General features: G+C 35.9%; 1 protein-coding gene across 1 annotated transcript in view; it reads right to left on the minus strand.

Moving 5' to 3' along the window:
• Window positions 1-10,057: 10,057 nt before the first annotated feature.
• The window catches only part of LOC138311096 (homeobox protein Mohawk-like), a 47,390-nt gene continuing 40,909 nt past the window's right edge, over window positions 10,058-16,538 (minus strand). The window contains exons 4-5 of the mRNA XM_069252537.1: window positions 15,695-15,752; window positions 10,058-10,658 (exon numbers count right to left, since the gene is read on the minus strand). Of these exons, the coding sequence (XP_069108638.1) occupies window positions 10,565-10,658; window positions 15,695-15,752 (152 nt within the window). The 3' untranslated portion in view covers window positions 10,058-10,564. The remainder of the gene's footprint in view (window positions 10,659-15,694; window positions 15,753-16,538) is intronic.

The raw sequence follows: 16,538 nt of genomic DNA on the forward strand, positions 1-16,538 counted from the left end.
CAAGGTCATCATAATAAAATAACTTATAGCCCTACATCTCAAAGTGACTTCTGCTTTTAGATCTTTCAGAACTTGACAAGAAGCTAGAGTTTATATGGTAATTACGGTATATGTTTTGCCTAGAGAAACCTTTGAATGAAGTCGAGGTCATTCATATAAACTAATTTTTAAAACTTGGTAGCCCTATAATCTCAGACACATCAACAGGTCCCAATGTTGGGATTTCCAGACCTTCAAACTTGACAAGAAGCTTGGTTAACTGATTAATTGGTTATTTTGCCCATGCGACCATCCCATTGAAGGTCAAGGTTATCTTATAAAATTACAAACTTGGTACCTGTTGTATCAAACGCTACAGCGATAAATATTAGGTCTCTAGAACCTTTCTATGAACTTCATAAATAAAGTCCCGTTTGAAGATCTTGTGTTTTTTTGGATCCTGTGAGTGAGTTTAATTTTTAGTGTCCACCAAAAACATCATATTCCTAGAAAGATCGATGAACAAAGAAATATCAAATGCATGCTTATTTAACTTTTTAAAAATCAAATTATGGCTTTGCTTTTCACAGCTTTTTCACCAATCTTATGGTTTTCAATCAATTAACGAAGTAAAAATAACATGTCAAAATTTTCGCTCAGTTCCGGGACACACAAGTTTAATTTATTTAGTCACCAAAAACAACATATTCTTAAAAGGATAGAGCTACAAAGAAAATATAAAATAATTTCTAATGAACTTTTGATAAATCAATATGACCGGGATAAAGAGTGTATTTATGTTTCTGATTTAGGGTATAAATAATGATGGTCAAGGTCATTCATATAAAACAACTTGATAGCCCTACATCTCAACATGCTATATGTTCAATATCAGGTCTTTAGATCTTCCAGAACTTGACAAGAAGCTGTTTTATGAAATAAGGTTATTTTTGCCTATATGACCTTGGATAATGGTCGAGGTCATTCATATTAACTAATTTTAACTTGGTAGCCCTATATCTCAGCACACTACAGGTCCAATGTTGGATTTCGAGACCTTCCAGAACTTGACAATAAGCTGTTTAATGATTAATTGTTATTTTGCCCATGCGACCTTCAATGAAGGTCAAGGTTATCTATACTAACAAACTTGGTAGCCTTTTATATTAGAACGCTACAGGGCTAATATTAGGTCTCTAGACCTTCTAGAACTTCATAATAAGTCGTTTGAAGATTTTGTGTTTTTTTGATCCTGTGACCTTGAATGAAAGTCAAAATCATTAATTCATATTAACAAACTTGATAGCCATTTATTTCGTTATGCCACACCCTTAATAACAGCTAGGTATCCAGGCCTTTCAGAACTTCGCCCTTGTGACCTTGAATGTAAGTTAAGGTCATTCATATTAACAAACTTGGTATCTATTTATCTCAGCATGTTACATGCTCAATAACAGATCTGTGTCTTCCAGAACTTGAGAATATCTTTTATGATTTTTTGTTTTCGAAAAAATTGCACTTTTAAACTTTTACCCTAATTTGCAACCAGAAGTTGACGTTTTACAGAAACGTTTTACATTAGTTGTTTATTCCATTTTTTAATCTAGTCATAACATATTCAAAAATGAAAGAAATTCATCAAGCCGTTCACGAGATATTGCTTTAAAATAGACGTGAGGACGTAGCGGCCAAATTGGATTTTTTACCAACATAAAAATGTTACTGTCACACCTTCACCTTACAATATGGTGTCACGCACATTGGCATATCTCTTATCATTTTGGATATTCTTTGAATACAACTTTGAATGCAGAAGAATAATAAAAAAAAAACAGAACAAAAACAATAGGTCTTTTCACCAAGTACTAGCACGATATATCAACAAATGCAATTTTTGCAAATTTCACTATACTATATATAATACGAAAGTTAAAGTTGTCACACCGTTAACGGTTGACACACATTTAAGTCAGTCTAGTGAAATTGTCCTCGTTACAAAGCGATATTAATACAATGTCGTGTGGTTATTCCGTATTTGCATATTACAGAGTTATCTACCCTTGCGGGTAGCTATTGATTGTGACGTCTTGTGTTTGCGAGCGTAACGTCATATTTTTCGGAGAAAACGACATGAATTGCGCTCGCAAAATAATGACGTAACAATCGATACCTACCCACAAGGGAGCTAACTCTGTAATATGCAAAGACGGAATATGTCTTTACTGGGATCACATCCCGATCACAAGGAAAATTAATGTGAATTCTTTTGTTCATGCTCGATCTATTGGGGGCGCTTGGGCTGTGTGGAAAATATACCAATTATGTAATATTTTGCAACTTCGTAAATAATTATAATCAGGATAATTCATATTCTAACCATCGTACATGGTCATGTATACTACCCAGAGTAACGATCTTTTCACTAGTATGGTTTTCCAAAAATAGCAGTAAAGATTATGCCCCCGTGTTAGGTGCGGTGATTTTTTCGTTGTGGCTATATGTGATTACAAAATATGAATTATATAGGTATAACGTAAATGACACAATTGTCTTCAATTTGAAATATTACAAACTCCCTCTAACATTTTTTGTGAAGAGATAATATACAGTACGATTTAAAGCCAGACGAATGTTTATCTGGACCTTGCCCCAAACACGGTCAGGCCGTCTTGACCACGGGTGACCAGCCCGTTGTTTACGACCATTGAGATAACGGGATGTCAAGGTCATGCTTGTTATTTTGTTTGTTTGGTGGTTTGACACATAACAAAGGCGAATTCACCTGTATATCAATAACTTCAAATAATAGATGTACGTGTACGCATTATTTCTAAACAGATTATGAAGTTCAAATTCAAAGTTCAAACCCATTTTCCATGCCAATAAAGGAAAACGGGCTGTGTGGTCAAACTGGTTCAAACCAGAGAAGGGGAACCTGTTTTATGTTGGGTTAATTGTGTATCGGGACATATGTCGCCATTTGTAAACTGGTTATAGGACACGATCGTCATTTGTAATCATGGTTCTGATTGGTTGTAGGACAATGTCACCATTTGTAAGCATGCTTCTGATTGCTTGTACTTTGTAGGTCCATGTCACATTTGTAATCATGCTTCGCTTGGTTGTAGGACAATGTCACTATTTGTAAGCATGATTCTAATTGGATGTTAAAAAAGATCATTTGAAAGCATAATTCTGTTATCCGGCAAGGTCGTCATTTGTAAGCATGATACTGATTGGGTGTTATATAAGGAGGCCATTTGCAACCATGGTATACTGGTTTGTTTCCGGGCGAAGTCACCAATTTTAAGCACGAATCTGATTGTTTTTGGACAAGATCACCATTTCTAGGCATGACACTGATTGGTTATCTGGCTTGCAAAGTTATCACTTAGAAGCGATACTGATTGGGCGTTCAACCACAGATTGCCATTTTAAGCATTTGTAATAGGGCCTATGTATGTGGTAGGATGGACGTAGGTATTGATGTCCCTCTAGATCCATATCTTATTCATACAAGATAGTCCATTATCAAAATAAATGTATTGACATATTTGGAATTTCAATTACCCATACGTTTTATAAATTGTCTGCATGGATGTTACATTCTCCTTTTTTTCTAATTTATGAGCCAGACAACATCTGTTTTACGACAGCTCGCGAATCCTATACACGAATCATTCTTCCTCTTCTTCCTGGTTTCTTTTCACTTCCTCTCGTGATTTCTTTTCTTTTTTCGCACACGTGCTTTGTACGATCGTTCCTGATATGTATTTCATTGAATTTATCTTTATAACATAGATATCTAATGTTCCTGTGCAATGTTCTCTTTGTGTCCTAAGAACCTAGAGTAACAAGAATTGGCCTGGTCGCAGTAGTTTTATCTTTATCTGGTTTCCTATCGGTATAGTCATTGTCGTGTATTCTATAAGAATGATATTGATCGGTAGTTGAAAAAGGTCGTCATTTGTAAGAATGATATTGATTGGTTGTTGAAAAAGGTCGTCATTTGTATGAATGATATTGATTGGTTGTTGAGAAAGGTCGTCATTTGTATGAATGATATTGATTGGTTGTTGAGAAAGGTCGTCATTTATATGAATGATATTGATTGGTAGTTGAGATAGGTCGTCATTTATATGAATGATATTGATTGGTAGTTGAGAAAGGTCGTCATTTGTATGAATGATATTGATTGGTTGTTGAGAAAGGTCGTCATTTGTATGAATGATATTGATTGATTGTTGAGAAAGGTCGTCATTTGTATGAATGATATTGATTGGTTGTTGAGAAAGGTCGTCATTTGTATGAATAATATCTATTGGTTGTTGAGAAAGGTCGTCATTTGTATGAATGATATTGATCGGTTGTTGAGAAAGGTCGTCATTTGTATGAATGATATCGATTGGTTGTTGAGAATGGTCGTCCTTTGAAAGAATGATATTGATTGGTTGTTGAGAAAGATCGTCTTTTGTAAAAATGATATTGATTGGTTGTTGAGATAGGTCGTCATTTATAAGAATGATATTGGTTGGTTGTTGGGGCGAAGTCGTTATCTGTATGCATGACTCTGAATATTTGTGGTCGGCAAGATCGTCGTTTGTAAGCAAGATACTGATTGGTTGTTGACCTATTCTGCCATTTGTTAGAATTATATTGATTGGTTGTCCGGCAAGGTCATCATTTGTAAGTTAGATCCTTGTTTGGTGTTGCACATGGTCTGTGATTGGACGTTGATCAAGGTCGTCACTTGTAAGAATGATTCTGATTGGATGTTGGATTAGGTCACCACTTGTAAGAACCGTACTGGTTGGATTTTGGATTAGGTCGCTATTTGGAAGAACGATACTGGATGGTTTTTGGACTAGGTCGCTATTTGGAAGGTCGCTATTTGGAAGAACGATACTGGTTGGATTTTGGATTAGGTCGCCATTTGGAAGAACGATGCTGGTTGGATTTTGGTCTAAGTTGCCATTGGTAAGTTTATAATTTCGGTAACAAAGGAGAAGATATTCACTTAAGGAGGGCATACAAATTGTATCCCTGATTTGTAAATTTAAATGACATTGCATGTCTTAACTGTAAATTCTGATCTCTAACGTAACATTAAAAATCGAGTCTTCTTTAATGGGGAGTAACAATTTAATAAGAAAAAAACATGTTTACTGTTTTCCTAATAAGGACAAAAACAACCTTCTTCAAATTATGGTACTAAGCCTCGCGGGTGGCACATGAGCACGCGGCCGATCAGTACAGAGCGTCATTTGTATGAATGATATTGATCGGTTGTTGAGAACGGTCGTCATTTGTATGAATGATATTGATTGGTTGTTGAGAAAGATCGTCATTTGTATGAATGATATTGATTGGTTGTTGAGAAAGGTCGTCATTTGTATGAATGATTTTGATTGGTTGTTGAGAAAAGTCGTCATTTGTATGAATGATATCGATGGGTTGTTGAGAAAAGTCGTCATTTGTATGAATAATATCGATTGGTTGTTGAGAAAGGTCGTCATTTGTATGAATGATATTGATTGGTTGTTGAGAAAGGTCGTCATTTGTATGAATGATATTGATTGATTGTTGAGAAAGGTCGTCATTTGTATGAATGATATTGATTGGTTGTTGAGAAAGGTCGTCATTTGTATGAATGATATCGATGGGTTGTTGAGAAAAGTCGTCATTTGTATGAATAATATCGATTGGTTGTTGAGAAAGGTCGTCATTTGTATGAATGATATTGATTGGTTGTTGAGAAAGGTCGTCATTTGTATGAATGATATTGATTGATTGTTGAGAAAGGTCGTCATTTGTATGAATGATATTGATTGGTTGTTGAGAAAGGTCGTCATTTGTATGAATAATATCTATTGGTTGTTGAGAAAGGTCGTCATTTGTATGAATGATATTGATCGGTTGTTGAGAAAGGTCGTCATTTGTATGAATGATATCGATTGGTTGTTGAGAATGGTCGTCCTTTGAAAGAATGATATTGATTGGTTGTTGAGAAAGATCGTCTTTTGTAAAAATGATCTTGATTGGTTGTTGAGATAGGTCGTCATTTATAAGAATGATATTGGTTGGTTGTTGGGGCGAAGTCGTTATCTGTATGCATGACTCTGAATATTTGTGGTCGGCAAGATCGTCGTTTGTAAGCAAGATACTGATTGGTTGTTGACCTATTCTGCCATTTGTTAGAATTATATTGATTGGTTGTCCGGCAAGGTCATCATTTGTAAGTTAGATCCTTGTTTGGTGTTGCACATGGTCTGTGATTGGACGTTGATCAAGGTCGTCACTTGTAAGAATGATTCTGATTGGATGTTGGATTAGGTCACCACTTGTAAGAACCGTACTGGTTGGATTTTGGATTATGTCACCACTTGTAAGAACGATACTGGATGGATTTTGGACTAGGTCGCTATTTGGAAGAACGATACTTGTTGGATTTTGGATTATGTCGCTATTTGGAAGAACGATACTGGTTGGATTTTGGACTAGGTCACCACTTGTAAGAACGATACTGGTTGGATTTTGGACTAGGTCACCACTTGTAAGACTGATACTGGTTGGATTTTGGGTTAAGTCACCACTTGTAAAAACGATACTGGTTGGATTTTGGACTAGGTCGCTATTTGGAAGAACGATACTGGTTGGATTTTGGATTAGGTCGCCATTTGGAAGAACGATGCTGGTTGGATTTTGGTCTAAGTTGCCATTGGTAAGTTTATAATTTCGGTAACAAAGGAGAAGATATTCACTTAAGGAGGGCATACAAATTGTATCCCTGATTTGTAAATTTAAATGACATTGCATGCCTTAACTGCGAATTCTGATCTCTAACATGACATTAAAAATCGAAACTTCTTTAATGGGGAGTAACAATTTAATAAGAAAAAAACATGTTTACTGTTTTCCTAATAAGGACAAAAACAACCTTCTTCAAATTATGGTACTAAGCCTCGCGGGTGGCACGTGAGCACGCGGCCGATCAGTACAGAGCCTGACTATCGATCCGGCGGTCAGGCGATGAGTCATAGTTATGACGTAAGCGATTCCTGATAAACAGTGTTGTTGATTACAGTTTCTACTCGACAATTCTTCATTTGTTTTGCTCTCCCGGAATTCAAATCAATCTTTTTGTTACAGAGCATTTTCAACTCCAATAACAAGTCTACTTTGCGAGCGTACTTTCTATTGAAATTTTTAACATAGTAGTTTGAAAAGCATGAAAACAGAAATATCGACCTTATTGACCTAGTTTGTTGCGATGATTTCCCGGCGCTGTCTCTCAATTCCTGCTGTGTAAGCATTTTCAGTTAAATGTGACTTCAACTAGTACTAGTAATAGTAATTGTTTCTCCGTATTGCTGTCGTTATTCTGATTCAAGACTCATTCTGGTTTTTCTGATGAACGAGACTTCATTTTCATCAAAAATATCTATCAAGAAATATACAACGCAGCACTTGAAAATAGTTCACCAAAGAATCGACAATTTTCTTAAAGTTGACATTTTAGAAGCTATTGGTGCCAAATGTGATATGCTGGCATATTGTTTTCGGTCAATTTGAAGCCAATTAATGTTCCTATCGAATAACTGCTAAAAATGTTTGCTAAAAGTTGACACTGCATGCGCTTGTGTCTGATTAAACTTCTTAGTGATACATAGACTGTCAATTATTATATATACTGGCTCAAGTAATTACTCCTGTGTTGGAGACTCTACGTCGATGGTCTTTCTCCGGGTACTCCGGTTTTATTTCATCTCCCTTAGCTTTTAAACCAAACATTTCCTTTAATGAGCCAAGCAGATACGTTTTACAGTTCCCATGTACTGACTTTAGGTCGATGGCCTGTATATGGGTGCTCCGGTTTTATTTCCGCTCCCTTAGCTTATAAACCAAACATGTCCTTTAATGAGCCAAGCAGCTACGTTTTATAGTTCCCAGGTACTGACTTGAGGTCGGTAGTCTTTCTACAGGTACTCCGGTTTTATTTCCTCTCCCTAAGCTTATAAACCAAACATGTCCTTAAATGAGTCAAGCAGCTACGTTTAATAGTTTCCAGGTACTGACTTGAGGTCGGTAGTCTTTCTACAGGTACTCCGGTTTTATTTCCTCTCCATAAGCTTATAAACCAAACATGTCCTTAAATGAGTCAAGCAGCTACGTTTTGTACTTCCCAGGTACTGACTTGAGGTCGATGGTCTGTATATGGGTACTCTGGCTTTTCTTCCTCCTTATAAACCTAGCACGTCCTTATATGAGCAATGTTGTTAATGAGACGTTTAAACAAACAAATCAAGGCAAATATTCAAAAATTATTATCTTAGTCTTGCTGATGTCACCAGAAAAGGCATTATGGCGTCATTTGTGTAACGAGGCGGAACGATAACAGCTGCAGATCGAGCTGTGGCCTTCACCTTGGCGATATTTGTTTACACCTATTTACAAGTGTACATAAATTGATGTATTTGCCGGTTTGTTTGTAGTTCCACCTAAGTTGCACGTGTCTGTTAAATGTATATATATATATATCATCTCACTACTATTACATAACTTGTAGAGTTCATTGATTGATGAACACGACACATGCTATCGACAGATGCGTCGGGGCAGAAACCAGATGACGTCATAGCTAATCCATTTCTGCGACCTCTCTCTGACAGAAGCTCACTCCCACGCGACATTGTTCCTTAGATCTATTGTGACGTAATTAATTACTACCGACATCTACACGACTTTTACTTCGGTATTACCGTGTATATATTACATAACTCAACAGTCGATGTGTAGTGATATCCTCATCGTCTTAATGTACAAACAAATGGATTAGTCAATCATTTGGTCACATCACGTAAACCAAAAGTACAGGTATTTGTGTAGGTACTCTAAGACGTATAATGGCCATACTTACGTTTTTCTGTTCTGCGTCAGAGAGCTGGCTGATTTTAGCATCCGAAGAGTGAAAAACAAACATGGCCATTTTTTTGGAACAAACAATTTTTAGAGTATTTCATCTCAACATACGTCCACTATACTCCAGGGATTAGTATCGCTGTCTTGATATTCATCCCTGAATATTTCATAACAAAACTGAAAGTTTCAGAGAAAAAAAGACCAACCGCAGGCCTACACTTAACAGTGACTTTCTTTTGAAGATGACAGAGACAGTGATGCCCAATTTCAAAGCCACACAGTCAACCAAAATACACATCAAAGTACCAAACTACCTTCTCATCTGTAATCGCAAATGGAATATTCAAGGGGTGGATATAATGCCAGTGATAGTAATCCCTGGAATAAGGAGGATGCCAAACATCTAAGATGTAAAATATGATTGATTGTAATAAAATAATCTCTATTGTATTTTTGGTGAAACTCGTTAGTTCTAATAGGGATTTTTTTGTGTCGAATTTCTAGATAGTAAATTTCCGAACTATAAAAAGAACGCAAAACAAAGTAAAACACTGCCATGGCCTAACGCGCCGAGTGTTCTATCAAACGATTGACTCATCAGAATTTCTTCCCGGTGGAAGTATTGTCATCTAATTTTCGATTATCTCCACAGAAATAGTAATGCACGTGTAAATAATCATCATGCTCATTGTCCTCATGAAGTGAGGTTTAAATAAAACAGGAACATCCATCAAAGAGATTGGAAACTTTGACATTGTGTGTAGATTTTGTCCCATCTATTCCTTTACTGTACAGTTACATATCTGAGGATATGTAATCAAAAGTGTGTTTTTAAGATTAGTTTTGAAAGAAAAAAATTGATGTATAAAAAAACGGACTTCCGGTTTCTAATGCATGATTTAAGAACAACCATGGTGGTATTATGCCAAAAATCACCTTTAAACATCTTAATTGATAAAACTGGAAATATCAAGCCAAAAATAATGTTTAAAGTTAACATTTAAGAAAAAACAGTTTAAAGTGATATTTTAGAAAATTTTACAAAAATACTTGTAAATCGGAAGTCGCTGTACCGTCGGTTGAGTTTCCAATCTCGCTTACAAGCTTAAGAGTTCGCTACCTCCAAGGAATGAATAAACAATGAAATAACAACTAAAAGTACACTTTTAATTTTTTTAATGAGAGACAAAACTTTAATGATTACTCCAATGTTACTCACATTCTCACTCACTCTCATGGAAAACAACAACTTTCACATCCTTCTCTACTCCACATTCCAACGCCATCTTACTACAAAATCCTGGTCACCGAAATGTTTGGCGTCATTGTATTGTAGCGAATAATAACAAACATTCCGATGACCAAGACTAACATTTTTTTTAATTTTTCCCCATCACAATTGTGCGTAGAATTTTAACAAGAAAACATTGAATAACTGTTTCGCCAGAGGTCACTGTTGTCACTATGGTAACACCTTTCTTACGTAAAGTACGAAAATTAACTATATGAATAGACCTCTATACGATATACTCGTAGGCACAGTGGATGCATCTGGAATGAATGCATATACATGTAAAACAGAAGGTAGGGTTATACATATATGTATATATATATAATATATATTTATAATCTATTAATGAAAAATAGCCTCTGCAGCCGAAGTCTGTTAGTTGAACGAGTTAAACATCGTACGCGACCTAAGGGAGGTCAAAACCATAGCTGCACTATATTCGTCGAATCGCGTATCGCCTGTCTTCTCCCTATCAAAGAAATAAAATAAAATAAATAAATTGATTAATAAATTAGTGTAATCAATAAATCAAGACAGTTTTAACGATATAATTTCTAAAATGATAAATGGTAGTGAGTTTATAAAGAGAATATATGTGATTGTTAATACATGTACGAAAGCAACTTATGGATTCAGATGATAATCAAAATGTTTACGACGGGATCGGCAGCTTACATAAAATACGTGTATAGTTGGATAGTTAGTTAGTTACATGTTTATCGCCTAAATGACTCTGTCTATCGCTATGATTTATACAGTATCAATTCTAGTATAAAATGGCAGTGTACGGAGACATGAAACTTTATTATAAACGCATGTTTGACGGTTTTGACGTAGATATACAACGATTTCGGTAGCAGATTACAGTAGATATACACAACGATCTAGGTAGCAGATTACAGTAGATATACACAACGATCTCGCTCGGTAGCAGATTACAGTAGATATACACAACGATCTCGGTAGCAGAGTACAGTAGATATACACAACGATCTCGGTAGCAGAGTACAGTAGATATACACAACGATCTCGGTAGCAGAGTACAGTAGATATACACAACGATCTCGGTAGCAGATTACAGTAGATATACACAACGATCTCGGTAGCAGAGTACAGTAGATATACACAACGATCTCGGTAGCAGATTACAGTAGATATACACAACGATCTCGGTAGCAGAGTACAGTATATATACACAACGATCTCGGTATCAGAATACAGTAGATATACACAACGATCTCGGTAGCAGATTACAGTAGATATACACAACGACCTCGGTAACAGAGTACAGTAGATATACACAACGATCTCGATAGCAGAGTACAGTAGATATACACAACGGTCTCGGTAGCAGAGTACAGTAGATATACACAACGATCTCGGTAGCAGATTACAGTAGATATACACAACGACTCGGTAACAGAGTACAGTAGATATACACAACGATCTCGTAGCAGAGTAGTAGATATACACACATCGTCGGTAGCAGAGTACAGTAGATATACACAACGATCTCGGTAGCAGATTACAGTAGATATACACAACGACCTCGGTAACAGAGTACAGTAGATATACACAACGATCTCGGTAGCAGAGTACAGTAGATATACACAAATATCTCGGTAGCAGAGTACAGTAGATATACACAACGATCTCGGTAGCAGAGTACAGTAGATATACACAACGGTCTCGGTAGCATAGTACAGTAGATATACACAACGGTCTCGGCAGCACAGTACAGTAGATATACACAACGATCTCGTTAGCAGAGTACAGTAGATATACACAACGATCTCGTTAGCAGAGTACAGTAGATATACACAACGATCTCGGTAGCAGGGTACAGTAGATAGACATCAAAGTAAATAACCATATTTTAAATGTCATTTGTAATAACATCTACATTTGTTATTGCGTTAAAAAATGGCGACTGACACCAATTTGAAGTAATTACGTAAATAATCTGTACCTATCTCTAGACAATTACGTCCTATTAAGTCTTAGAATTATCGTTTAATGACCGCAGTTACTGTCAACACCCAAAGTTCATGGCTAGTGCTCCATCTCATTACACAGAATTAACTAACCAGTGAACGCCATTAAATCCTCCTCACGTTTAATACGTTCCACTTTAATGGGGTCGATTAAGGTTCCTTACTTGTCTGTTTGTGTTTGTAAACATGATAAGGTCTAGTCATAATGTCTTGTCATTCAAGGCCTTGTCAGGTTTATGAGGCAGAGGAAAGCCGGAGTATTCGAAAAAAATAGCAACGACCTACAGGTGAAGGATTAGTGGTAATATGTCAGAATCCTTAACTATTCTGGTATTGCGACCCTTGATTTTAATCGAGTCTTATTTAAACGAGGTAGTAGAACCACGAATTTAAACTGCAAAATTCAATTGTGAAAAATTCGTGAACCCGCGAAATTGTAGTCGCCCTAAATATCACTGGGCTTACAGTAAGCTGTACTTTTTTCTGATGGCTTCATTAGTTGAAATTAATTCTTCCAAATCTTATTTTCAAATTTCGTTAATTAAAATGTTTAGATTCGTTAGATACTATTAGAAGACACTTTCAGTGACACTCATCGATCAATTCCGGAAAAAAAGAGTCCTTGGCACACTATCCTACCCGGCAATTAGTTGTAACTAATCGAATTTGATGAGCACTTTCTTTATCTGTACATGTCGTTTTCTAACCACATGTGACGGTTACAGAACTCGTCATTTCCAAAAAAGGTCGTTTTATGAGTGAAAATCGATATTTCTACACTTCGTATTTCCGAGTTCTAAAATTCACAATTCTGTATTTTCGTATTATAGAGTTTGTAAGATTATTTGTAAAGTCATGCTATTTGTGTGAGTGTTACGTATTTTTCATGAAAAATGACATGTTCACCGACAGAATAATGACGTAACAATCGAGTTCTACCAGCAAGGGAGATAACTTTGAAAAACGCAAAGACGGAATAGAAACATATATATTAATTTTTACGAAATATATTATGCCTTGTAGAAAGCGAAGATCTCGTGATTTCTCTGTGCAATACATTTGTAGATATGTCTATTGAATAAAAAAATGAAGAAAAAAAAAACCATTTGTATATATGTTCGAGGCTAATTAATAATGTTGCTTTTCTTGGGTTAATAAATTCATGTATTAACCGAAGCTTAACGCAATAATTGTTTTATTGTTTTTCTTTAATGACAGTACACTTTTTTTCCTTGAAAGCCTACAATAACAAATGCAGAATGTAGAGTCTTCCAAGTTTATTACACTTTCATAGATGGAAATTTAAATGAGGGTTATTGAATATTAAAAAATATAGAAAAACAAACAGACGAACTTCAAACATTACGGACAATAAAATCCTACAACTTTTCGCTGTAATCTTCCATTTTATCACTAAGTTTAGTTCTCTTAACTCTACGGAAGATAACTTATACGTAGTTTAGAAATAAAATTTTAAAGTGTACATTATTATATATTCTAGACTCATGGAAGAAATGGATCTTTTTTTCTGTTTTGATATAATCAGCGAATACAATCAGATTGTACGTTGTCCCTTATCTATACTAGTGCATAGCTAACGGCAGGTGTTTCAAGTCGAATTTAAAATTTAAATTTCATTTGATTTTAACACTCACTCTAAACCCTGCAACTTGAATATGATTTTTAACGTTTAGGAGATACAAATGTTTAAAAAAAACACGTGAAAGACATCTGAAGGTCACACGTGAATGTCAGACACATAAAACAGGTTCGATAGATGTCAGATGAAGGGTATACACAACAGAGGCATTTTGTATTACGTTATAAGAAGTCAAATTCTATGGGACACAATATTTTTAATATTTACGCGTATAACTAATTTTGGTTTGATTTTTTTAACGTTTTACCTTTCTGCTAATCTTTACTTTTATTAATACTTATACAGAAGCGTGAGCCAGTATATGTTTAATGACCCTTGCAGGAACAACAGTTTCAAGACTTCATACCCATCGAAATTATCATTATCTCACCATCATCATACTTCACCCCTAAAAATCTACAATGAACTGGTCTAGTCTCTGATTTAGAATAGTCTAAATGTGTCTTCAGGGGTGACTTGGTCAAGGGATATGTCGGTATCGTAAAATACAGACAAATGTCGGTTCTAATATATGTCATGTCATAACTGTTATCATACGTGTATTGTCATAGATGTAGTTAGTTAGTTCCCAGTTTTATCGTCTACATGACTCCGCCTATTACTGAATTTTATCTCACCGAATAATGTCAGTATTCTGTCATCCTCAATACTGCAGGGGTTACGATCACTAACAATCTCTACACCCCTGGACTATCTTATAGTAAAACTGGAGTTCAACAGAACAAAACAGGTAATTTAGTCCTTTGTTGCACATCATTGTATAACGGTACAATGTGGCTGACTATGTAGCTTTGAAGTTGAGTGCTCTCTCTAGTCTTCAAAGAATATTTTTGCTGGCCTGTGATTGGTTCAAATTCTTTCCTCTGAGTTGCCTTCAATTTTACTATGAGATAGTCCAGGGGTGTAGAGATCGCAAGTGATCTGAACCCCTGGAGTATCGAGGATGATATTCTGTCGGCGTGCCTCGTTATCGAAATCCGAATACTTTTTTGTACCAGCTGTTTCAGAAAACATTTTCTTTGTTTAATTTTCGAATACATACACTGTACACATTATACAAAATCTACAGTGTTATATCCTTATTTTGATTTAGTTGACATACCATGTGTTCCATTTGCAGATTCGTACCAGTTGTATCGATACGAATCTGCTGTATCTCAAATGGAACGCGCCGTACCAGCAGATCTGTACCGGTACAAGTGGTTCGTTTTCAGAAGCATACCATTTGGATTCAAGATGGCGGACTCGAGATTTTTCATTTGTGATCGAAATGATTTCTTTGTTGAAAACAAAACAGGGGATACTTATATTCGATAAAATTACAGGAATTATTTATTTCAATGTATGCCGAAACTATTTAGGAATTACTTTTATACCACTTTTATCGTTAACAACGAACAATTTTTGGCTTTTATATTCGAAGCGTATATTTCATATGGGTGCCGCCATCACGGAAAAATCCAAACGCGTTCCATTTGGCTTTGCCGTATCAAGTTAGTACAACTGGTTAGAATCCGCAAATGGAACGCGCGGTTAATTATCCTGCCGTCTTTTTATATACCATGAAGGCCTGTACACAGCCATTTTGTCTCTCAAGGAAAATCGGATTATGTTGATTTTAAATGTCCTAATTTTGGATAGATTGGGTCTCCGCCTCGGTTACCTCCCTTCGGACATTAGTGTTCGGGGCGCAGTCTGGCGGCGAGCAGAAATCTCAATATCTAACAGAGTTATCAATCTTTTAAACTTCGCACTGAACTCTGGGATAAAATGTCTTACCTAAGATTTGGAAAGGGATGGACGCCACCTAGCGGATATAATAAGTGAAAGGGAGATAACTTTAGTAATTACCTGATGTCTCCAGAAATTCTTCTGCGACGAGCAGCTGCCTCCAGATCGTCGATACCATCTGCGGACACAGTTAAAATAAAAGTTATTCCACCAGCAGCAACAATACATATACATCCACCAATCGCGACATCTCGGAGAAATTTTCGGCAATCCTCGGAGAAATTTCCGACAATCTCCGGAAACAATTTATTTCCGAAGATTGCCGGAAATTTCTCCGAGATGTTGATACCCACATCATCATCATCATCATCATCATACATATAATCATAATCATTTGTTTTTGTTCTTGTAAGAAATGACTTTCAAACATCATAAATGCTTTAATACAATAGTAAAGGTCATATAAGTTATTAAATGGTATTTCTAGTCACGTGATCATAACACTATCCGCGTCACATCAGTACGCCGCCATCTTTAAGTGCTGTCGATCTAATCTCAACTCGTGACGTCACCAGAGCCAAAAATGTCTAGCCCTGATCACTCGCCGGATAACGCCCGTTAACAAGGAACAGTGTCCCATAAAGTGGGTCAACCAGTGACAAACTTCAACAGTCAATTAAGGAAGAAAGAAAGGACAGCTAAGATAGAAAGAAAGAAAGAAAGAAAGAAAGAAAGAATGAAAGAAAGAAAGAAAGAAAGAAAGAAAGAAAGAAAAAGAGAGAAAGAAAGAAAGAAAGAAAAAAGGACAACTAGGAAAGAAAGAAAGAAAGAGAGAAAGAAAAAAAAAAGAAAGAAAGGACAGCTAGGAAAGAAAGAAAGAAAGAAAGAAAGGACAGTTAGGAAAGAAAGAAAGAGAGAAAGAGAGAAAGAAAGAATACTATTAAAAATATTTAAAGACACATTC

This window comes from Argopecten irradians, chromosome 16 (assembly GCF_041381155.1).
Source record: "Argopecten irradians isolate NY chromosome 16, Ai_NY, whole genome shotgun sequence".
NCBI classification, from domain to species: Eukaryota; Metazoa; Mollusca; class Bivalvia; order Pectinida; family Pectinidae; genus Argopecten; species Argopecten irradians.